General features: G+C 44.0%; 1 protein-coding gene across 1 annotated transcript in view; it reads left to right on the plus strand.

The window, feature by feature from the left end:
• The window catches only part of LOC138264485 (sodium- and chloride-dependent neutral and basic amino acid transporter B(0+)-like), a 385,904-nt gene that overhangs the window by 39,912 nt on the left and 319,728 nt on the right, over positions 1 to 26,264 (plus strand). The window contains exon 2 of the mRNA XM_069212546.1: positions 20,806 to 20,965. Within this exon, the coding sequence (XP_069068647.1) occupies positions 20,806 to 20,965 (160 nt within the window). The remainder of the gene's footprint in view (positions 1 to 20,805; positions 20,966 to 26,264) is intronic.

Consider the following 26,264-nt stretch of genomic DNA (forward strand, 5'->3'; position numbering starts at 1 on the left):
TCTCGTCCTTCTGCTACTCCTGCGAGGCCCTCAGGATGCATGATCACCAAGACTTGCTCCTCCCATGTTGTTAGTTGTGAGGGAGGAGGTGGGGGTCCACCGCCAGTCCTCTGTACAGCTACCTGGTGTTTTGCAACCACGGAACGCACCTTCCCCCGTAGGTTGTTCCACCTCTTCCTGATGTCATCCCTTGTTCTTGGGTGCTGTCCCACGGCATTGACCCTGTCCACGATTCTCTTCCATAGCTCCATCTTCCTGGCAATGGACGTCTGCTGCACCTGTGATCCGAATAGCGGTGGCTCTACCTGGATGATTTCCTCCACCATGAACCTTAGCTCCTCCTCTGAAAACCTGGGGTGTCTTTGGGACGCCATGAATGTGGTGTGAGTGGTATGTGTGAGGATATGTGGGGTGATGTGTGGGGTGATGTGCTGTGGTGTGTGCTGTGAGGTGCGTGGATGGTGTATGGGTGATGGTGTTCTGTGGCTCAGATTGAATGGGTGCTCCTGGCTTGTCTCTCTCTCTGTTTGCAATCTTCTTTTTCATTGAAAGGGTTGTGGGTAATGTGGGTGTGTGTTTTATAGTGGTCTGAGTGTGTGAGTGTGGTGTGTGTATGTGTTGCAGATGTGTGTAGTTTGAATTGTCCAATATGGTGTAGTTTTGTTAGTGTGTGTGTATTTTGAGCACAGCGGTGTGTACTGCCAATGGTTTGCCATGGTTGAAAGACCGCCGCTGTGATTTGTGGGTCCTGATGCTGTGGGCATATTCCTGTTGGTCTGGCGTACTTGTGTGGGTGTCTGTATAGTGGCAGATTTCTCTGTGTTGGTCATAATACCCGTAGCAGTATATCGCCTCCGTCACGGTATGTTGGCGGTAGGTGGCATTGACCGCCAAGGTTGTAGTGAGGGCCTAAGTTTATTTCTCCAGAGTCACAGGATGTTGAGCAAGCCTAGGAGTCAAACCTGGGGGCTTATTTACAAGCCCCTGTGCACAACCGGAGTGTCACTTTTTTGACGCTTCAGTGGCACACACTGCTGAGCCATATCTATCAGGCCACGTAGGCCACCATACGTGGCTTTTCATGGTCTTGTAGATATGAAGTGAGGTAACACAGTGCAATTCGTTGGGCTGCCTCACACTGCAATAGGGAGGCGTGCCTTGGGCATTACAGTGGGTGTTCCCACGTAACTCCTATGACATTTGACATAATCCTAGACTTACAACATGCTGTTAACCTGGGAATGTGTCAAAAGTCTACACCTTCCCAAGGGAGGCATAAGGGAGGTGCAACAAGAAGAAATTACATTATTAGTCCTTTTTTATCTCTGCAACATGCATAGCAAGAGGAATTCACCTCCATTGTTTGATTTTGTGCCCCTTCCTGCAAGGGTGCCTGCGTTGACTCATGGCAGCCAGTTGTGGGCCAGCTCTATGAACAGGACATGAATGTGCTGTAGGTCATAAGCACAGTGCATTCCTGCCTTTTTCGTTTGATGCATGGCAGTTCTGCAAGAACCCTTGCAGTGCTGTGCTGCGCCAAAAAGTAGTTAATGAGGCCTTTGGTTCCAAAGCCCACAGCTCTGGCTATTACGCCACATCTTCTCACTAATGCATTGTCAGAGTCAAGCTGTACCCCAAAGAACAGTGTTATGAAAAGGAGTCAGATCATAAGGTTTGAACAGTATGTGTTAAATTTAAAGAACTTGAACTATAAAATGCTTCAGAGGAAATACTTGCAACCAAAAGCCTGCTTTGTGGTTGATTCTTTCAGAAAGGCTGTGTGCTTGGAAAGATTTTGTATTGATTGATGCGTACAGTATGTGGTGTAGTGCTAGCTCAGTACAATGACAGGTGAAATTTCTCATGCAGTTTTAAAGACAGTGCTGCATGTAGAGATGATTTTACCACTGCTCTATAGGTAGGTGCTGAGTGCATTAATGACGCACAATATTGCGTTTAAAGTTTGGTGCACTGCAAAGCTAACTGGTGCCGTGCAAAGCATGCTGGGTGTATCACTATGAAGGTTTTGTTGTAGTGGGTACCAAGCTAAACATAACACAGTTGCTTTTGCATGACTAGTACTGACACTCATCAGTCAGAAACAGCACTGAGCATCAGTTTCAGGCGAGGTGACTAAACTGGGAAAACAGCCATCCTGAAAAATTTACTTCAGCCTAGCCCTTTCACAGTAAAGCCAGCAACTTAGAAAACTGGTCTCAAATGACATGCTTTAAAACTATTTCTTTTAAATCCGATCACCGCTCAAAAGCATTGAGGGATGTCAATTTTAAGTTTGTAATTTTAATATTTGCAACTGTATATTTTCATATACATTTAAATGTCCGTACTATGGGCCTCATTACGGCCCTGGTGGCCGGTGGTACATTGGCAGTAACACCACCAACAGTCTGGCGGCGTACCGGCAGTGTATTATGACCGTGGTGCATTAGCCACGCCAATACCGCCGGCCCCTCCACTTGACCGCCAGGCTTCCGCCAGGCGGTTATAATCCCCAACCGCCAGCCTTTCCATGGCGGTAAGCACCGCCATGGAATGGCTGGCGGTAAGGGGGACTCGGGGTGCCACTGGGGGACCCTGTACAGCCCATGCAGTTGGCATGGGCAGTACAGGGGCCCCCAGGCACAGCCCCATTGTGTTGCGCCGCGGGCCACTGCGGCCTATCCCGGCCAAACCGCGGGGGAAGGCGCGGTGGCCCGCGGCCGGGCCATGGGGGAAGCCGCAGTCCGGGTCAAGGGTCGCGGCGCCCGCGGCGGGCCTTTTCTCTGGCCGCGCGCTGTTCACACAGCGCGGCGGGGCCGGAGACCCAGAATTGGGTTGCGGTTCTTGCTGCGCACGGCACGCGTAGCACACATTGTTCTAGGGTGTCTGGGCCTCCCCCCCAGCTTTACTCACCTGCCACACACCTTAGGGCTTTCCTCATTCAACATGCATGGTTTTAAAGCATGCCTTCTCCTTCCCAGCATTTTGTGCACTTCCCTTCTTCCCTGCATGCATCGGTTCCTCTTGTACAGGGGTATATTTTCTATCTTTAGTTATGGCTTCTTCCCAAGCCAAGATGGTGGTGCAACTTGTTCAGTTTATCACTTCCTATCTAGGGGTATATAAGGGGAATCCTTTCTTCTTCTTATTGCGTTGCATCACTTCAGCGGTGGTGGTCACGCTCCGGCTGTTTTTTTTCATTTGAGACGACAGTCGTTCTTGTTCTGTCTTCAGTCTTCCAGATTTCCTGGATCTTGAGTTCTAAATCCTTGTGTCCTCCTTCTGTTTCAGGGAGTTCCTGTTGGAGGTTTTTTCCCCCTCAGGGTTTTTCCTCTGGGACTCCTTCTGGAGGGCACGGACTGTAGTGGCTTACTATTGTCAACAGCACCGTGGCTACCGGAAGGGGTCACCCCTACCTCGGCCAGAGCAGGACTTGCAGGAACCGCGGCCGCTCACCATCCCTCTCCAGTGTTGACGGTCAGCCCTGGGTGAATCGTGACAGATTGCAACGCCCAAAACTCCAGTCGCTGACCGGAACCATGGAGAATCCCGTGATGAGTACAGAACCAACAAGTCAGACCTTGCTCCTGGTGATCCAACAACAGGCCCAAGAACCCCAACAGCTACGTACCGAAAATACGGCTTTCCGACAAGCCTTAACCTCTAGAACCACAGATGTTCCTACTGTCTCTGCAACTACACCTCGCTTCTCTGGGGACCCCAAAAAATTGCGAGAGTTCCTGGACGCCTTGACAGTCTATTTTGCATTCCATCCTTCACAGTTCATGCAAGACAAGACTAAGGTTGGATATTTGATCAGCGCTCTACCTGGCCCAGCCTTGGCCTGGGAAACCCCTTTGGTGACAGGCAATGACCCCAGCCTGTTTAATTATTCAAGCTTTGTTGCTGCCTTTAAACAGATGTTCGAGTGTCCTGGACTGGAGTCTTCAGCAGAAGAAGCTCTATGTGATATTCAACAAGAAAGGCAGGACGTCCTACAATACATCACACGATTCAGATAGTTGGCAGCTGAAACTTCTTGGGTGGAGGGACTTTGGTAACCCTGTTTCGCAGGGGTCTGAAGGATGACATCAAAGACGAACTAGTGCACTCCGCCAGAGTGGAGAACCTCAAGGGTTTAATGGATCTGACCCTTGCAATGGAACATCGTCTAAATGAGCGAAGGGTGGAGAAGAAAAAGAGTCGTATACCATCACACTCGATGTCGTCCCGCGCCCTTCCTCATCGCTCTGAGGAGACTCACTCTGAACTTAAAGGTACTACTGATGAAGAGCCTATGCAAATTGACATGGCACGAGGGCCATTATCACCTAGTAAGCGGGAAAACAGGTGAAGAAAAGGACTTTGCCTTTATTCTGGGGCTGCTGGTCATCTACTTCGTACCTGTCCCATCTGTCCAGCCAAGCCCTTGGGAAACGCCAACTCCCGTCCTCTGTGAGAAGGGTGAGGACGGGATATTCCGAGATACCTTCCATCTGTTCCTCAAGGGAAGAAGTAACAGCTCTTTTCCTCTTACCTGTTACCTTACACTTAACAGACGGCCGTGAAGAAAGAGCACTGGCCTTGCTGGATTGTGGAGCCAGTGGTATCTATCTAGACGAGACATGGGCCATGGAAAGACAGATTCTGCAAATACCTAAGGAAGTACCAGAACAAGTCCACACGGTGGATGGTTCACTCCTAGCCTCGGGACCTGTCCGGCAAACCACTCCTACCTTATGTCTGCAGGTCGGGAAACATCAAGAAAACATTTCCCTCAACTTAATATCCTCACCGCATCACATAATGATCCTGCGGATTCCATGCTAACTTGGCATAATCCCTACATTAATTGGGAAACTAGAACCATTTCTCTTTCCTCCCACTTTTGCCAACACCATTGTTATTTAGCAGGAAACTATTGGTCCCCGAAGAGTCTCTTACTCACACCACCCAAGGTGGGATGTTCCATTAACGTCCTACAAGGAGTACCCAGACAATATCTAGAATATGCCGATGTATTCCAGAAACCAGAAAGACCAGAACTGCCACCCCATAGAGAATACGATTGCGCCATTCCTTTGGAACCAGATGCCGTGGTTCCTTTTGGGCAAATGTATTCTCTAACCGAGACTGAGAAAAAGATCCTCAAGGAATATCTAGAGGAAAATGTACAAAGTGGTTTGATTGCCCCTTCCTCTTCACCTGCAGGGGCTCCCCTCTTCTTCGTACCAAAAAATACAAAAGACTTGCGTCCTTGCATAGACTTTAGAGGATTAAATAAGATTACTACTAAGGATCGCTACCCTCTGCCTCTTATTAAGGACATCTTAGAAGCCGTCAGAGGGGCTAAGAAATTCACCAAGTTAGATCTTAGAGGAGCATACCATCTTTTAAGGATAAAGGAAGGTGATAAATGGAAGACCACCTTCAGAACACCTTTCGGCCATTATGAATATCGGGTGATGCCTTTTGGACTAACTAATGCTCCCTCCATCTTTCAAAGATTCATGGACGCTATTTTTTCTGATCTTCTACACCAGACTGTGGTTGTCTATCTGGATGACATTCTAATATTCTCTGTCCACCCAGAACAACACACTAAACATGTACTCCAAGTATTGGAAAGACTTAGACAACATCATCTACTCTGCAAGCCAGAAAAATGCGAATTTGACCAAACTGAGGTAAAATACTTGGGGTATTGCATTAACCAAGTAGGAGTTGCCATGGATTCAGATAAGATTCAAGCCATTCTGGATTGGCCATCCCCTTCTTCCATCAAGGACACTCAGTGCTTTTTGGGATTGGCCAATTTTTATCGACAGTTTATAGCTGACTTTGCCCAGAGAACCAGTTATATTACGCAAACCCTTAATAAGGACAATCTAAGGAAGGGTTTTTGTTGGACCCAACACGCCCAGTTTGCCTTTCAAGAGCTAAAGAAGGCCTTCATTCAAGGCCCCATTCTACAGCATCCAGACACCACCAAACAGTTCATCGTTGTCACGGATACCTCAGAAAGAGCAATCGGGGCTGCCTTGCTACAAAAACAAGATGATGATGGGCTAGAGCATCCTGTATTCTATCTTTCACACATACTATCCGACTCCGAACGTAACTATTCGGTGTTAGAACGAGAACTACTCGCCTTGAAGACAGCTTGCACGGAATGGAGGCACTTTCTTATGGGATCGAAAGAACCTTTTGAGGCACGGACAGATCACCGGAATTTAGTGTTTGAGAAACTTTCAGTGCCAAAATAGTCGGCAGGCTCGATGGGCCTTCTTTTTTAGTCCATATGATTTTTACATCACATATATCCTTGGTTCTCAGAATATCTTGGCAGATGCCCTGTCCCGTCGCTACCCTGAGTGTAGCGATTCTCCTGTACAAAACCTATTTGAAAATAATAAGATCATTGGCCTAGTACAGACATTCCTAGACAAGGTTAAGAATGAAAATTCCAACCTTGAAATAACTGAAATGAACAATTTACGACCGCAGCTTCATAAAGATCAGGAATACTATTATTACAAAAAAGCCCTGTTTCTACTACTAAGATAGTCCAGACAGAAGCCCTACGTATGTGCCACGACTCCCCCATCGCAGGTCATCGCGGAATGAAGACTACTCAAGAGTTCCTGCTTCGCTCTTTCTGGTGGCCCACAATCAAAGCAGATACTGAGGACTATGGGCCTCATTATGACCCTGGCGGGCTGCGGAGGCCGCCCGCCAGGATCCCGCCCTCCATTATACCGCTCCGCGGTCTGAAGACCGCGGAGGGTATTATGAGTTTTTCCCTGGGCTGGCGGGCGGTCTCCAAAAGACCGCCCGCCAGCCCAGGGAAAAACTCCCTTCCCACGAGGATGCCGGCTCGTAATCGAGCCGGCGGAGTGGGAAGGTGCAACGGGTGCAGTGGCACCCGTCGCGTATTTCAGTGTCTGCAAGGCAGACACTGAAATACTTTGCGGGGCCCTCTTACGGGGGCCCCTGCCGTGCCCATGCCATTGGCATGGGCACGGCAGGGGCCCCCAGGGGCCCCGCGACCCCCCCTACCGCCATCCTGTTCATGGCGGCTTTCCCTCCATGAACAGGATGGCGGTAGGGGGGGTCAGAATCCCCTCGGCGGCGCAGCGAGCTGCGCCGCCTTGGAGGATTCTAAGGTCAGTGGAAAACCGGCGGGAGACCGCCGGTTTTCCCGTTCTGACCGCGGCCAAAGCGCCGCGGTCAGAATGACCAAGGGAGCACCGCCGGCCTGTCGGCGGTGCTCCCGCCCCCGTTGGCCCTGGCGGTAGAGAACCGCCAGGGTCAGAATGAGGGCCTATGTGTCTTCCTGTCCCATCTGTGCACAAGCCAAGACACCTCGTAATAAACCAGTAGGATTACTCTGTCCGCTATCTGTCCCACCAGGTCCATGGCACACTATATCCACTGATTTTATGTGCTCTTTGCCTTCTTCTGTTGGGAATCGGGTAATAATAGTAACAATTGATTCCTTCACAAAGATGGCACATTTCACGGCATTAAGAAAACTACCTACGGCTAAGGAACTAAGCTAAATCTTTATCCAGGAGATCTTTCGGCTTCATGGCCTACCACAAGTCATTATCTCAGATCGGATCGGGATCCCCAATACATCTCCCGATTTTGGAGACAATTTTGTAAGACACTAGGAATAGAGGTGGCCTTTTCATCAGGTTTCCATCCCCAAACGAATGGACAGACTGAACGGCTGAATCAAGGCCTTGAACAATATTTACGTAGCTTCTGTAATGCTACGCAGAGTAATTGGTCTACGTAGCTACCACTTGCAGAATTCTCCTACAACAATTCAGTACACAGTGCCTCGAAAGTCTCCCCTTTCTATTGTTCTTATGGATTCCATCTAAAGGTCTTTCCTATTCCTCTGAAAGAAACCTCCAATCTTCCTGCCATTACCTCATATGTTCGGCAACTACGGGGTATCCAACGTGTCATACATTCTAATCTTTTAGCCACTAAGACACGCATGAAAAGGATGGCTGGTAAGAAACGTTGTGAGGCCCCGCGTTATCAGATCCACGATAAGGTCTGGCTTTCCTCTAAATTCTTACCTCTCCAACTATCCCAAAATAAATTTAAACCCCGATATTATGGTCCATTCCAGATTCTTCAGAAAATCAATCCTGTGTCTGTTCGTCTTCGCTTGCCTCTGACTTGGAAAATACATCCTGTATTCCATGTCTCACAACTCCAACCCTACATCCCTGATCCTTTTCACAGACAATTCACCTGTCCTCCTCAATTGATCGATAACATGCCTGAATACGAGGTCCAGGAAATCTGTGATTCTCGGGTCTTCCGTGGTCGTCTCCAATACCTCATTCATTGGAAGGGCTACCCTATGAATGAATGCTCCTGGGAAGATGCACCTTCGGTTCATGCTCCTCTTTTGGTCCATCGTTTTTTCTGTCTTTTCCCTCACAAACCTGGGGCCTCGGGGGAAGCCGCGGTCTGGGTCAAGGGTCGCGGCGGCGGCGTGGCAGGGCCGGAGACCCAGAATTGGGTTGCGGTTCTCGCTGCACACGGAGCGCGTAGCACACACTGTTCTAGGGTGTCTGGGCCTCCCCCCCTAGCTTTACTCACCTGCCACACGCCTTAGGGCTTTCCTCATTCAACATGCATGGTTTTAAAGCATGCCTTCTCCTTCCCAGCATGCTGTGCACTTCCCTTCTTCCCTGCATGCATCGGTTGCTCTTGTACAGGGGTATATTTTCTATCTTTAGTTATGGCTTCTTCCCAAGCCAAGATGGTGGTGTAGCTTCTTTCTGTTTATCACTTCCTGTCTAGGGGTATATAAGGGGAATCCTTTCTTCTTCTCATTGCGTTGCAACACTTCAGCGGTGGTGGTCACGCTCCGTCTGGTTTTCGTTTGAGACGCCAGTCGTTCTTGTTCTGTCTTCAGTCTTCCAGATTTCCCGGATCTTGAGTTCTAAATCCTTGTGTCCTCCTTCTGTTTCAGGGAGTTCCTGTTCGAGGTTTTTTCCCTCTCTGTGTTTTTCCTCTGGGACTCCTTCTGGAGGGCACGGACTGTAGTGGCTTACTATTGTCAACAGCACCGTGGCTACCGGAAGGGGTCGCCCCTACCTTGGCCAGAGCAGGACTTGCAGGAACCGGGGCAGCTCACCATCCCTCTCCAGTGTCGACGGTAAGCCCAGGGTGAATCGTGACACATTGCGCATTTCAATGCCTGAATTTTGGGCAGTGAAATGCGCAACGGGTGCTGCTGCAACCGCTGCACATCAACATTGCCGCCGGCTCTATTATGAGTCGGCTGCAATGTTGATGTGACTTTTCTGCTGGGCCAATGGACAGAAACGCTGGTTCTGTCCGCTGGCCCAGCAGAAAAGTTATAATAGGGAGCCACATATACCGCCAGCACTGGCTTCGGCAGTCTTTTAGTAAGACCGCTGAAGTCGTAATGAGGGCCTATGTTTCCTGCTGTTGAAATCTGCATGAAATATTTAGATCTGTCCTCAAGCTGTGGCACCCATCTCAAAAGTAGAGTCCCTTGTCAGGAGTTAAAGGGGACAGAAAGAATGGAAACTTGGTGTGGCAAATTGGGAGAGTGGAGCATAACTTTGGAGGTGGCTTAGCTTCCTGGGAGCCATTTCATGAGCTGTGGGTGTCTGGTTGGCAGGGGCTGAAGAAGAGGCAGGTGCCCACAATCATCTGCAATGGATGGAGAGCATGCACAACACTGCAGGGATACTAAAGTCCATCTCCCGCTGGCTAAAAGGAGCCTGTGTGGTACCAAATGGCAGGTGGCCTTGGACATTAAAAACAAAACTAAAACTCATACTCTATAAGAGAATGCAGAGGATTTCCAGTTGCTATGAACAATATAAAGTAGAGACTGTGGTCATTTTGCACATCAGCAGTTTATACTGCATACTTAACACTTAAGAGTGACTCCAGTTAGGGACACTTCTGTAACTAGCGTCCAGTGTGCGTATTCTTACGGTGGGAGGTCTTTTTTGTGCAACTGTCTAGTGACCTTTGAAGTATAATACACTTGCACACCTGGACAGTATTACATTAGAATTCTTCCTGCTCCATTCCAGAATCAAACCCATAAGTTAAATGCAATAATTCCTAAAGTCTTGAGCAATGTTAAAAGTCAAAATGTTCAAATTAGTTGAAAAATGTGTTTCTCAACAAAATTTGATTTTCAGAATACTTCTCTGTATTTGCAAAACTGCTCTCCAGCTACTATCTAGAAACGTTCAAGGAAGCAACTGTTTATAACAAAAACTAAATCTGAAATTCAAGTAGAAAGGACTTGGCTTCATTGTAGCATGATTTCCCAACAAGAACCCCATGAAGCACAGGTAAAGTTGGACTCATTGATCCAAGATGGCCACTGCTTTCTCCAAACAACGTGAGAGCTCAAGGAGTGCTGGGGAATGTAGTTCATCATCAAGGCACCATCATGTAGTACATTCTCCACATACACAAAGCCTCACATCATGCAGCACACTCTGTGAACGCCACCAGCCTTTCCTTCGCTAAACTGAACTCAGAGTGAGTGATTCTGAAGTATTACACCCCTACATCCATCAAGCCTTAGCAATAAGCATTAAGTGGTAGGCCATACTTCAAAGCCATACCTCCCTTAATGCTTCCTCTCAGTGGGTCTACATCAAGGGCCAGAAGTATAAAGGTTTTTTTGCGGTCACAAGCTGTCTGATTCGCAGAATCCTAATAGCGACTCATAGGGGGAGGTATAAACATTTTGCAACCAATATTCGGTCACAAATCATTTATTATTATTACCAACTTTAGGTTGGTGGTAACCCATTCGCAAATGGGACCCCTTCCCATTTGTGAATGTGGGTGAAAACATTCTTTAGGAGCAGTCAATGGCCTCACGGACCACTGACTACTCTTAAAAAATAAAAATAAATCTTTTCAGTTTCCTTTTTCAAACACATCCTGGTTTCCTTTAAGAAAAACGGGCTGCGTTAAAAAAAAAAGAGATTGCTTTATTTAAAAAGCAATCACAGACATGGTGGTCTGCTGACCCACTACAGGCCACCATGTCTATGGTACATCCCAATTCATGATGTCCTAATTGCGAATTGCAAAGATTCATAATTTGGAAATCTCAAACTGATTTCTATGTACGTCTGGCTCTAAATTCTGAAAGCCATCCTGTAGTGTCTGCCGCGCATGTACAATTAAACTACACGCGTGGCAGAGCCGCTTGCGCGAGCCGGTTTCTCAGCGTTCTGGACGCGCGTGTCGGGGCGCGAGGGACCGAGGTCGCCGGGAAAACGGCAGTTGGTGAACGAGAGTGGGAGCGATCTGCGGCGTGGCGCTGGGGTGATTTTGTTGGATACATTGGATTTATTTCTGTGGATGAAACTGGAAAATAAACAACGCTTTGTTCACTTACGTCTTGTTTTACAAGCTGGTTTCTCACATTCAGCATACTTTATGTGGCGACGAGCTGTGGACTGATGAATCACTCCAGAATAACAGTAACTTGCGTGTGCTTGGTGTTCTTCTAGACTTTAATCCTTGTGATCAAAGGTTCATGCAGGAAACTGAACAGGAACTTCCTGCTGTGTCTCCCATAATTCTCTAGTCAAAGGGGTGTATCTACAGGAAGACTAGATCCTTAAGGAAACGTGGCAGCCATCTTTAAACGGTAATTTTTTAACCAAGAACTCTATATGTTTTTTTTTTTTCACAACTTACGGAGGAGCTAGTAAGTCAGTAAAGATTTTACTATATTGTTTTACACTGTTTTAACGTCCATCTAGCTGTCATGCAATCTGTTACCCCTCCACCACCATTTTTGGACACACCTGGAGAGCCGGTTATACCATGGAAACAGTGGTATGATGCTTTTGAAACATATTTAGGGGTTATTGGTGCGTCAAGATTCAGACCTGAAAGAAAAAAATGCTTGTTGCTGCATTCCTTAGGGTTCGAGTGAAGATCTGTGTTTAAACACTTACCTGATCTTCAGTTAGAAGAAGGCGAAGAACTGGACGAATTTGAAGAAGCTCTGAAGAAACTTGTTACCAGATTTGATACACCACCCAGTTTAGTCAGAGCGAGACATACGTTTTTCAAAAGGGAACAGAAAAATGGAGATGACGTCAATACATATATATCTGCATTGAGGAAACTTGCTTCAGATTGTCGCTTCTAAACATTTACTGATCAGTTAATCCGTGACCAATTCATTTGTCACAGTTCGGATAAGTCTATCAAACAAAAGTTGCTGTCCTTGGGTGATCCGTCTTTATCGGATTCGATCAGAATTGCGAAAAGCATTGAAACAGAGATCAAATCAGCGAAGGAGTTAGAACGGGCACAAGTTGAACAAATTAATGCTGTCCAGAGATATGACGACAGACGCAAGATGATCATTCCGTCTTCCACCAAAGGAGAGCTGGCCAAACACAATAGTTTCTTCAAACAAACTAACATATGCTTTAGGTGTGGTTATCCATCACATTCAAAAGGAGGGAAGACCTGTCCAGCAAAAAACGTTCAATGCAGATTATGTGGCAAAATAGGACATTTTGCTAAAGTGTGTCAAAGTAGCAAAAGTGACAATACTAAGGTCAATGTTGTTGCTGGTGAGGGTGATGACAAAATGTGTGAGTTGATGAATGAAATGCAAGAAATGATTTTGGCTGTGGGTGACCATGACATAAAAAGTGGAAATCCTGATCACTGCATTGATCCTTACATTTTAATACAGGTTGGTGACAAACATTTAAGGTTGTTAGCTGATTCTGGTGCCAGAATCACTATGATAACTCAGGAAGTATTTGAACAAAATTGGGGAACTCGAAAATTGTTTCCACAAGACAGGTCACCAGTGTTGTACGAAGGTAGGAGGATTGATCTAAGGGGGTACTTTGAGGACATTTTGATTTTCAAAGGACGACACATTTTTGGGAAGGTGTATGTAGCTGTAAAATGGTTTGAACATTTTGGGGTGGTTCCATCAAGGGTTGTTTGGCATGGTTTTGCGTCCAGGTACTGCTGATCAGGTAACTGTCATAAGAGATTCCGCCGATATAGAAAATCTGCTTAATCAGTTTCCTAAAGTCTTTTCAGGTGAATTAGGTAGAATTAGAGGATTTACACACAAAATAAAAGTCAAAGATAATGCTGTTCCAATTAAGCATAAATTGAGAGGTGTACCATTTAGTGTCAGGGATGAATTAGAAAAAGAGTTGGAGAGTTTACGAATGAAAGGAATCATTGAACCAGTTGATTCTTCGTTATCGTTGTCACCTTTAGTTGTCGCAAAGAAAAAAAATGGTGAACTAAGAGTATGTATTGACTTGAGGGCTCTTAACAGAGAGATCTGGGTAGACTCCCATCCCCTGCCAAAGATCAGTGAGATGCTCTCTTGCATTTCTGGGGCTAAACTCTTTACAAAACTTGACCTTGCTGCTGCTTATCACCAGGTAGAATTGACACCAGATTCTCGTCACTTCACTGCTTTTGTTTCCCCGTGGGGGACCTACCAATATTGTTGCATGCCGTTCGGTCTGGCATCGGCGGCTTCAGTGTTTCAGAGGCTAATGTCCACGCTGCTCAAGGACATTATGAAGGTATGTGTGTTTCAGGATGATGTGCTGATCCATGCGGCTGATCGACGTGAACATGATGAGATTTTGATGCAAGTACTAAGAAGGTTCAATAGTGCTGGAATTGTGCTAAAAAGAGAAAAATGTCAGTTTCTCCAAACGTCTGTCGAATATTTGGGGCATGTCTTGTCTCCAGAAGGTGTTTATCCCAGACCAGGTCTGGTAGAAGCAATAGTGAAAGCACCTGCACCTCAGGACAAAATTGGTGTAAAATCTTTTTTGGGACTTTGTGAGTTCTATTCTAGGTTTATTGAGAATTTTGCCACTATAACCAGACCTATTTCGAATCTGCTCAAAACAAAAACAGAGTTTGTGTGGAATGCTGAATGTGCTGAAGCATTTGATGATATCAAACAAAAATTGGGTGCTGTCGGTGTGTTACAATCATATGATCATAATTTAGAATGTTGCTTGACTGTGGATGCCAGCAAGTTCGGGGTTGGAGCTGTTTTGACACAGATCAGTGGAAAACTGGAGCATACTATTGGATTTGCGTCAAGAGTGCTCAGACCAAATGAATTACACTATTCTGTAATAGAAAAAGAGTTATTAGCATGTTGGTGGGGTATAGAGAAGTTTAAACCTTATCTGTGGGGAAGAAATTTTTTACTCCAGACAGACCATAAACCTTTGGTTTATATTTTGAATGGTACAAACGTCAGGAGTAGCACACCAAGAATCGCAAGATTTGTAGCCAGGTTGTTACAATTAGATTTTTCGGTTGTGCACATTTCTGGTGGAAGGAATGTGAGAGCAGATTACCTCTCTAGGTATCCCATCACTGAAGATGCTGGTGGGAAAGAGGATATTCAGGATGAAAATTGCTTCATTGCAGCCATCGAATTGGAACAAACTGGGTCATTTTCTGAAAAGTGCTGGAAGGAAGCATTGACAAATGATTTTGTACTCACTAAAGTCATGAAGTATGTCGAGGAAGGGTGGCCACATAAGAAAAATTAGGATTTTGGTTTTCAACCATTTTGTAAGGTATCTGATGAGCTGTCAATTGAAGATGGCATGTTACTGAGAAATGATAAAATTGTACCTCCGGAAACTATAAGATATATGATTCTGGAAAAAGCACATGATGGTCATTTGGGTTCTACTCTTACAAAGAAAAGAGTGAGAGAATACTATTGGTGGCCGCAGATGGACAGAAACATTGAAACATTAGTCAAAGATTGTCACGTCTGCTCCAATAGTGATAAGACCCTCAAAACATCAACGCCTCCGCTTAAGCCTATTGAATGTCCGTCAGGTCCCTGGGAAAAGATTGGTATTGACTTGTTAGGGCCGTTCAACTCACTTCCATCTAAATTGCGTTACGCTTATGTTGCAGTTGACTACTTTTCTAAGTGGCCGCACGTGAAGTTTGTAAGTCATGCTGATTCTACATCTGTTGTGTCCTTTCTGAAAGATATATTTTCGGAAGAAGGGTTTCCCAAGGAACTTGTGTCTGATAATGGATTCCAATTTGTTTCAAATGAAGTTGAAGGTTTTCTGAGTGATTGTGCGGTCAAACATTTGAAAAGTTCTCTTTACCAACCACAAACAAATGGTTTGGTTGAACGCTTTAATAGAGTGGTTGTTGAATGTGTCCAGTGGGCTTTAGCCAATGGGTGTGTGGTTGATGCAGCTGTAAAGAGTATGCTCTGGTTCTACACCTCACACTAGCACGGGGGTGTCTCCGTTTGAAGCACTGAGAGGGAGGAAGCCTGCCACGTTATTTAGACCAGCTTGGTTGTCCAAATTTTTCAAACATTCTATGTGTAAAGAACACATTGATGTCAAGGTTCATTTGGGTATGAAGAAAGCTCAAGAGAAACAAGAAACTTACTATGACAAGAAAAGGAGTGTAAAAGAGTTACAGTTTGTGGTTGGAGATTGGGTGCGGATCAAACTACCTAGTTTTGTCAAGAAAGGTGACTCAAAGTTTTCTGAACCTTTGAGAGTTGACAAAGTGTGTGGTAATGCTGTTCGGGTTGGTGGGCGTAATTGGTGGAATGTGGGAAAAGTGGTAAAAGTTTTACCAAGAGATGTTCCTTTGTCGCTTAGTGACCCGTTGGAGCTGAATGGAAGGGTGAAGAAGTCCGTGATTGTACATAAACCTAGTGTGGTTGAACCATTAAATCCTAAGGAAGGGGACGCTTGCTTCGAACTGTTGCCTGTTAGGAAAAGTTGTAGAGTCCACAAAGTACCGATGAGGTACCGTTAAGCGAGGTTTTCCAGGTTTGCTCAAGTTTTAATCTCTCTCAACAAATGCAAAATGTAATGTTAGAAATGTAAAGCGTAAGCTTTATCATTACTTACATTTAGAAGTGTCTAGGGAAATATGTATTATTACCTGATGTATTGTTTGTTTTCATGGGAGGGTTGGTTTTGTTTGTTTTTTGTTGAAAAAAAAAAGAAAACTAAATATAGTGTCTGCCGCGCGTGTACAATTAAACTACACGCGCGGCAGAGCCGCTTGCGTGAGCCGGTTTCTCTGCGTTCTGGACGCACGTGTGGGGGCGCGAGGGACCGAGGTCGCCGGGAAAACGGCAGTTGGTGGACGAGAGTGGGAGCGATCTGCGGCGCGGCGCTGGGGTGATTTTGTTGGATACATTGGATTTATTTCTGTGGATGAAACTGGAAAATAAACAACGCTTTGTTCACTTACGTCTTGTTTTACAAGCTGGTTTCTCACATTCAGCATACTTTACATCCCCTTACCCCTGTAGATGATTTGAACAATTTAGAGGTTCTGAGCTAGTTTTTGGAGTGGTGATGAAAGCGATAAAGTAGAAAAATTGTCTACTGATCCACGAGGGCACTTCATAGGTTAACATCAGAGTGGCAGCAACTCTAACCTTAGAACACTCACAATTCAAGTACAAATATTTCTCAATAGTAGTACATTATCTACCCAAGCCAGGAGACACAACTGCTAAATTATTACATATCTTCCCTTGTCAAACAAAACACAACATAGTTTTCTTTCAAAGGGGGATTTCTGTTTTGCTCATGACTTAGGTTCTAATGCGAGGACTTTGTACAAAATATGGCACTCGGTGTTCTTGGAATTATTTTTAGCAGTCATGTTTTGTGCAAATCTGTCTGAAGTTAGTTAGAAAAGATTGAACAAAAGGTAAATTGTTTAATCAACATCGCCTAGGAACCTTTGCACCATGCAACAGCAAAAACTGCTAAATGCGATTACTCCAAGTTTGGCATGAAACTAGAACTGTATTCAGGTCTAATTCTGTTCAGTACATTTTGAGATATCTACATTATTAAAAGGTGCTCAACTAGAAAGATTATTGAGAGAAAGGCTATTCTATATTTGGACCATTAATTTGCAGGACGCTTGCAAACCCACATCACGACCTCAACACATTTACAAATATGAAAAATAAACAAATTTCATTGTGTGGTGGAAGACGTTTCCCAGTTATCTAATAGTGGTTCCAATTGGTAGTTGAAGATTACAGGAGTATGTTAAAAAATCTCTGAGCATAACGACTGTGTATTGTTCAATCTTCAGTTCATGAAAGTTGGACATGTAATGGCAATCAGGGCACATTTTAGCTCGGCTTTGATGTCAGTATTTTCCACCAGTCTCAGAATTCTACAGCTATAATGTGTTTTTAAGAAAGCAATTTTTTTATATGAAACACTGAATTATAAAAATTCCTTTCACTTTTTTTTCCATGCAGAAAAAAAGAGTATCATTTAATATTTCACTCACAGTATACAAAAAACCTTTCTCCGTTTGGGAGTATTGCACCAATATAAACATGCATTATAAAGAAGGGCGGAGACCTTGTCTAATATATTTCTATTTTGCCATCTTAGTATTCTGGTAACAATTATAAACCATAAAAGGTTGTCACTACCTCTTACGTGTTATGTATTTTGGAATATCACTGTGAGGCACACGTTCTGAAGACAAACAGTCCTTTCAACACATCTGTCAAAAAACAGTTGAGCATATTAGGGCCTTCTTGTTTGTGATGTCCAGTCAAATGAGATACAACTAAACAGGTTTATTGAAGCAACATCCAAGTATAGTTCCAGGAAGTACATTCCTAACAATCCGAACAAAATCAATGTTGACAGCCTGTCTCATACTAAGGGCCTGATTCTAACTTTGGAGGACGGTGTTAAACCGTCCCAAAAGTGGCGGATATACCACCTACCGTATTACGAGTCCATTATATCCTATGGAACTCGTAATACGGTAGGTGGTATATCCGCCACTTATGGGACGGTTTAACACCGTCCTCCAAAGTTAGAATCAGGCCCTAAGTCTGTAAAATCCACTGTGGATTACCCTCAACACATCATTTTGGCTCTCACCATGAGTTTGGCAGGTGGCGTAAACCTTCGGCCACAACAGGCAGGGAAAAGCGCGACGGGGCTGTCCATTTGGCCCCTGCACTGCCATGCAAAAGCTGGCAGAGAGGGGACCACCAAGCTGTCGACCAGTGGCAACCTGGCGGTGAGGCGGTCAGACCGTGGCGACTCCGCCACTGTCATAATGTGGAGGCCAGACCACCGCTAAAGCAGCCACCGCGAGTCTGGTGGTCCCAGGACTGCCAGACTCATAATAAGGGCCTTTATATGTACCACACCTTGTACCGTGACAGCAGATTTGTACACTGGGAAAAGACCTAGGACTAATGGACACAACTCACTCCATATCAGATATATCATGTTTAATTTCAAATGGCAAAATCCTTCAGTGAAACAAATGTTTCCCTCATTTTAATGGCATGAGGGAAACATCTGTTCCTAACGTCTCACAAAAATGTATTTCAATGATCTTTAAATATTGTGAACATCCAAACACTTTTATTTTTCAGATCTTCATTGTCATTCCAGTGAAAATGGGCCTCATTAGAAGTTCAGCTGACGGTTTGAACTGTCCATTGAACCTCCGATGGGGAGGAACATTGTGATGGTGCTGGGAAGGGGGATCCCTGCACTGCCCACGCCAAGTGCATGGGCAGAGCAGAGGCCGTCCTGGGGTCCCCTGCACCTGTTCTCCACCAGCCTTTTCATGGCAGTAAAACTGCCATAAATAGAATAGTGGAGAACTAGGTCATCATCAGCAGGGCGGCGCGGCATACAGTGCCATCCTCACTGATTGCGATCTCCGCCAGCCCATCGAGATCATGGATCCCGGTGGTGCTGGTTGTACCCTGGTGGTCTAACCACCAGGGTCTTAATGTGATGGTTGGACCACCTTAGCAGCGGGGGTCGTGAACGCCACTGCGAGGCTTATAATCTTGCTCTGAATAGCTGAGAATATTTTGGATGTCCAATGGGAGGCTGGTCCAAAGTCTGGGTCAGGGACAGAGAATCATTTATCTCCTCTGCTCTTGCCTTGGTTACATGGAATATTAAAGTTTTTATTGGTTAGAGCTGATTGGACAGAAGGGTCTGCATCTACTGTTGGATTTCGGTCTGGAGGTATGTCAAAGCATTTGTCTATGAAGACCTAAATCTCAAAGAACGATCAAGTGAGGAATCCACAAGTGTACAGATATGGAGCATTGTTCGTTAGGCCAAATGTGAGACTCTAAGGCAAGGCTTGGTGATCTGAGCAACCAAATATATGGGAACACCTGGAAAAAGTATCATGTGAATATCAGAAAAGAAATGCAAGTAAGTACTAAAGAGATGTGACATCACTGTGGGACACATACTGGAAGAATACATCTCATTTTTTAGGGTTACAAAATGGGTTGTGGTAACTTGGGCAGGTGTTTGATAAATGAGTCATAGCTAAGGATAAGTTGGGTGCCTGGTTTTGAGTGGCTATATGGTGACTATTTGTCTTGTGGGTTTGAAACAAAGAAGAAGGAATAAATTAGAATAGTGCTACACCTGCTCTCTTTGTGACCTTATTCTCTAGAGTATGTGATATTCATAGGTATGAATATGCTGGTATGTATGTATGTAATTTAGCATGATTATCTAGACCCCAAACCTACGTATTCACTGTTTGACATAGCAACAGTTACCACAGTTGTTACATCTTAAAGAATTCCAGGCTGCTCTGAAAAGGCTCTCTGAGAGCCTGCCAGTATGGCATGGAGAGTAGAGAGTACAGCTTGAGGTGGGGAGGGTGAGGAAAGGCACAAAGAGCAGTAAGGGTGTGTAGCAGGAGATTAGGGCCCATATTTATGGGCCTTTTGGTGCAGGGCCATGCTGCACTGCCCTATATCACAGGCAAAGGGCAGGAATGTGCTGTATTTATCCAATACAGTGCATTTCTATCCTTTTCCCCTGCACTAGAACCCTCTTGACACCCTTGTGCCAATACAGGCACCCTTGTACCATGGTGCAATGGTGCCTGCACTGCTTGCAGAATTATTTTTGTGAAGAAGGAATGCCTTCCTGCACAAAAACAAACCTAAGAGGCTTACTCCTCCTTCAATGTGTGCTGCAGAATGTAGCACACATAGAAAGAGAAAGAAACAAGGCAAAAGAAACATGTTTTCCCTTGTTACTCAAGGGGAGGAATGTCTTTTTGACGCATTCCCGGGTGTACAAGTTCTTGTAAATCTGGGAATGCGTCAAAATCCATGGCTGTTGCATGGGAAAATCCAAGCAACTGCCATAGAAATGCCTCCCTGGTGCAGAGTATTGTAACCCAGAGACTTGTGTTGCATTACAAGGTGGCCTTGCATAGCTTCATAAATCTCACTTAAAGTTTGCATGACTCTCGCACCATGTTACGTGGTGCAGGAGCACTGCAAAACCAATCCATAAATATGGCCCTAGGTTTGTTGTTTTGTCTGTGGAAGTGAAGGCCATGTTATGTATTGCTCCCTCATTACTTTTCTGCCCTTCAGTAGATGTTGAAATCATGGGCAGATGATTTGGAGGAGGGGCATACACAACACAAAATTAAGATGGGTAAGGAGTGAAAAGATAGGGACAGGTTGTATTGTATATTTGACGTCACTCAGAACTCTTCTGTGACAAACGTCACTGTTATGTACTGTTACATGTGAACTGGAGCATTCATGAAACAGAATTTTAGTGAGTCATGAGGGGTAGGGACTGGTATTTATGTAGATTTGCACTTTGCACTTGGTTTGCATTTTATAATTAGTTGAATTAATATACTCTGATTCTGCTTGTTTTTCAGGAGTTGGAACCTACAAGCAATGAAAACATCATTGATCAGAATAACCCAGAAAGGGAAATCTGGTCCAGTAAAGCTGATTATATCCTGTCGTTGGTAGGATATGCAGTGGGATTAGGAAATGTATGGCGGTTTCCTTATCTTGCCTATAAACACGGAGGAGGTACATTGCATTCTTATTATATTTTCAAAAATACTCAGGTTAAACTTTAATTGTTTTCCTATTTAAAAACACTGTTAATTTAAAATAAGTTTTAAACTGATTTTGGTGATTTAATGCCACTTTTTACTTTCATTTAGAAAAACATATCTGTCCTCTTCTGAAGTAACTGCATGTTCATAAATATTGTTGTAGCACTGTCATGTGACAATAAGTAATCAAAAAGGTCTTCTAAAAGTCCTTTCATCCCCATACACTACACATCTCTCAGCCCTAAAAATTCCTTACTATCCCTATACACTACCAATTCCTGAGGGTTACATCTTCTCACTACCCCAATAAACAACCCATCTTTAATCCCTAAAAACTCCTTGATAAGTCTTTCCAGTACCCATCCCTGAGCCCTAAAAACACCTTACTCCCCTTATATAGGACTCATCTCTGAGCCCTAAAACTCCTGAGTACCCAATACACTAGCAACACATGAACCCTAAAAATATGTTCCTACCCCTATACCGTAACCACCTCTAGCGCCTAATAGCACTATACTACCCCCTAATTGCTATACATCCTTAAACCCTTATAAATTACTAGTCCTTTTTATTCTATTCTACATTTTTTTTTAAAGAATAATGATTATTTATTATTTATTTTCATTTTTTAACTTAAATTTAAATTACTTTTGTTTATCAGTTTCTCAATTACTTATTATTTAATATTAATTAAAAAAGTATTACTTACCAATTGTTCATTGTTGCATTTCATGATTTAATACTAAATGAATTTTGCTGAACAACTAATTAAAGGTAAATTTAATTAGATTTAGATTACTATTTTAAGTGTCCTAATCTTATATATGTGTATGTGGTGGTGAACACACACACACTTTCATGGTTTCATGTGAAATACGGATTTCATCATCATAATGAAAGCTACCAAACCACTCTGCAGAGCTTTACATTTGTCTGAGCTGCAAGGATTATGCATTGCAGAGGACCAAAGAATGATGTAAAAATTGCATGGTAATGACTCTTGATGTAACTATAGCTATAAAACAGTAACAAACGGAGCAAACAATTTGTTGTTGTGGATTTTACAACTTAATTAGGCTGTGGTCTGTGCACTGAATTTTTTTACTTTTGGGTTTCTTCCTTTATTTACAATGTTTCTGTTTTGCAGCAACCACAGTCATTCACCTTTTGCCAAATCTAATCAAAACTGGGTTGCCATATGTTATTGAAAAAAGAGCTTCAGCTTGCAAAATTGCTTGAGGAACATGTTTTTCAAATGTACCTCCAAAGCCAAACTAATGTACAGGCTCAATGCACTACCAACCAAATGGCTTGCTGAAGTACTTTCTTTTGTACTCATTATAATTAATGCAGTAGCAAATCAGTTATAGATGTTGTATGAAAAGAGATGATATCATGCGGTTCCTAATATGGTAACAAGATTGCGTGTTTTGGGCGGCAGCACCACAGATTGTGGGAGACTAAGTCAGCCCCACGTCACTTTGGAAGCTGTCAGCCTAACTCCTGGCTAGCTCACAGTGCCTCACCCAACCCTGGAAAGGAAGAGATGATTTGTGGCAATCTAACCCTGACACTCTGACTCCTCAGGCAAGTTGCGGAAACATACCATACCCCTTTCAATCAGTTACTCACACATGCCAAGGCAGAACACAAGATGCAAACTGGATTTCAATGCATATATTGCAGCAATTGCATTCTACTATTGAAAGCATGGACTGTGATAAGGCAGATGAAGCATAATACAGTAATTGTCATTACAATGAAGGTTCAGAAGATAAACAACCTCAGCATTTTGTATGATTTTAGAGACCCTAGAGATTCCTGCCTAAACACTTTGTCTAAATTTAAGAGCATAGTGGTTGGAACCCCTTTTCCTGCCCTGATCTAAGGGACTAACCCCTACCCCATACCTGAATAGGATGGCAAGGTTCTGCCTGTTGTCTGGATGGCAATCCTCTTGGGAAGCTGAAGAGTCGGCACCAGGATCAGCAAAAGCATGTGGTCTGCATCACCAGATGGCCATGACTAGAATGGCCTCTACCCTACTTAGGCCTATTTGTTGTTTATATAATAACGTGTACAGAGTTTGGAGAACTGGCCTGATGTAATGGTGTCTCTTGGTGTATCTTGTGGATAGGAACTGGCTCCTGGACTGGAAATACAAGTTTGAATATCATGTACCATATGTGACAGCCTTGTACAGGGCCAGGAGTTCACATTGTACAATGGAAGATAAAATGTGCATAGTGAACTCTGCCTTCTCAGATAGAGGCTGCTGTTTAAAATGTAAAACAACTAGCTAAAAGCAGGCTTTGCTAAAAAATATGAAAACAAATGAAATGCATATGAGTGTAAAAGGCACAGGCTGCAGGCCTAATGCTAAAATAAGGGTGTCCAACGTAGGTGCTAAAGGGGCTCCACAATAATGACTAAGTTATTGCCAATTCAACATGGTGCATCACAGCAGACTTATAATTTTGGGGAATACAACTCGAAGAAAACAATTTCACTTCAGTAAATGGAGCAGCCATTTAGATAAATCTGAATTAGATCTGAAGGACATACTGTCCTGAAGAGCGGGTAGTGTTGTCACACTCTAGAAACAGAAGGAAAGAATATTAGTTGGAACTTGCAAGGTGGCTCTGTAAGATAATGCATTCTTGAAGGGACAGGGAAATGTATGAGGGGATGGATTTGGACTTTCCTTTAAAAAGAGAGAAAACTAGTGGAGCTCTGTGTGTAAAGTGGGAATACTCAGGATTTGAGAGATGAAATTAGCAATGGAGAGATTATGAAAAGCATATTTAAGGAGCTCAGGTAAGTTTTTCCTTGACTAGATATTGATCTGATAAGTAATGAACCTTCATGATATGCCTCACAAGGGTAAGAACTTGAATCGTAGTATTTATGGCACCTCGTAAAAACCTCACATCGGAATATCAGTATTTACTGGATGTAAACCACCACCCCATTTATGATGATCTCATAATCCTTTTTGTCCACATACATTAAGCAACACGGACATTTAATATATTAAGATTCTATGCTTTAAGCTATTAGATTATTAAGATCTCATTTTTAGCTTACTGTCCTACTGTGGCTCATTCATCATCTGCCATTATTGTGTCATCATCGTCTGTCATTGTGTGTCTCCCTTTTTTCGTTTATTTTTTGCAGTCTCATAGCCATTTTTTCTTCTCTAGTTTTGAACCATTGGTTGGAGAAGTTGTCAACATCCAGCATGATAAAAGTCATAACACTGAATCATTTAATTGTGCTGAAATTAAATGGAGCCAGCATGCAAAAACACTGGCAAGCACATGTTTGTTTTAAAAGCATCAGCCACCCATTTAAGACCACACAAGTCAAAAACTTAAAAATGGCTTCGGTAAGCTCTGAACTTTATAGCTACCTCCGACAAATATTGTGTAAGAAGTAACGTATTACGTCGCGTTCACGGTCACCAAACAAAACAGCATCGCGCTGCGACTCGCAATTAGGAAGGGGAACACCCCTTCCTAATTGCGACTTGCAAAACGGGGTTTGGGCATCACGATGTGCTTTTTGCACGTTGCAAACAGCGAAATATGCTGTTTGCGACTTGCAAAAAGTTTGGAACATCTGGCCCTTTGTTTTTAAACATAAGCTTTGCACATTATTTGAAAAAAACATTTTGCTAGCGACTAAAATTCACTGCAGCAGGTCCTAACATAAGACATGGTAGACTTAAGTAAATGATAATGGAGACATTGTAATGAGAGCACACACATCATACCATGCTTACTTATAGCCAGTTCAGTGGGTATATCAGCAGAGGAGGCACAGCCAACAGGGAGGAGGTTGAACACAGCAGTCTATAAAGGGATATGAGATCTCTGTTCAAGGATGCTGATGGCACATGGGAAATCAGAGGTGGATCAGCCAGTAGAAGAAAATTTGGAGTGGGACCATTTTGAGGATGTAGCACAGGAGAGTTAACCACAGTACTGCAATTAGGTTTCATGCATTCAGTACGCACAGATTTGTTTGCTTTTTGGATCACTTGATTTTGGACTTTTTACTTTCTCACTACCGGAGTCTTACCCACGGTAATCACATAGCATATGAACAATGCATGATTACTGCCTGTGTCCTACATTTAAGGTAAGGTGGCTGCGTGGCAGCAAAGATAAGGGCCACTTGGTTGGATACAAGTGAATACTTGTGGACATGCAGGTACACATGTGTGCAGGCTGCATGTGCAAGACTACTGTCCTGCGCAGCACAGAAAATGCACACAGGTAGCCTGGCACAATGGGGACTCTGCAGGATTAGATATTCACCTGCGATGGGCCTTCTAATGTTAGTGTACGCTAATAGGGAAAGTCAGTGCGATTTACTGGTATGTCTGTAGTGACACTTTATTATACACATAGAGAGAGAACTGCTGTAGAGTGCAGTTTTGCTTCCCTTTGGCCTGTAGAGTACATTGACATCTTGAACTGGAGTTTAACTTGTGAGGAAAAATCAATTCTAGATTTATTTCAGCACTCCCTCTTGTTCCTTTAACAAAGAGGTCGAGTCCGCCCAGGTAGTACCATCTTACCTGGGTGGGGCTAGGTTGTCAAATGATGAAGCATGACACTATTATGTGTGTGAGACCACCTAATCTGTAAAAGGAACTCCCCTTTGTTTAATACAGCCACCCTTATAGAGACACTCAATACACACTTCCCTTAGTACGAACCCACACCTAGCTGGTATCACTAACTGAGGGTACACTGATCCAGTCTCACCCTCACCGTTTACTACCCCACACTTTCAGTGGTTTATGGCTAGAGCTTGTCACCAGGCATAAAATTAGCCCAGGATTGTCATAAATCAACCCAACAGCACTCAAGTTATGGCATTTCAACATTTGGTGACCTCTGACCTTTTTTTGACACTGTAGCACATGTACCTCCTCTGCCTCTTCCTGTAATTAAATCTGGGGTGCGACCCCTGGACCTCTCCCCTCTTCCTGTAATTAAATCTGGGGTGGGACTCAATTAAATCTGGGGTGGGACTCCTCCCCTCACTCTCCTGCTAATCCCACTATTGTGTGACTGTCTGGGGGTGAATTCATAAAGTCTCAACTGTTAGTTACACCCAGTCATGTGACTTAAGGCAGGCTACAGGCACAGAGGGCTAAAGGTAGGAAGATGCCAACTTTATAAAAGTGGCAGTTTCAAACTTGTAATGATAAACCCAACTACCATTAAAGAGTGTTAATCATGACAAGGTCATAGCTA

Source organism: Pleurodeles waltl, chromosome 2_1, assembly GCF_031143425.1.
Source record: "Pleurodeles waltl isolate 20211129_DDA chromosome 2_1, aPleWal1.hap1.20221129, whole genome shotgun sequence".
Lineage (NCBI taxonomy): Eukaryota > Metazoa > Chordata > Amphibia > Caudata > Salamandridae > Pleurodeles > Pleurodeles waltl.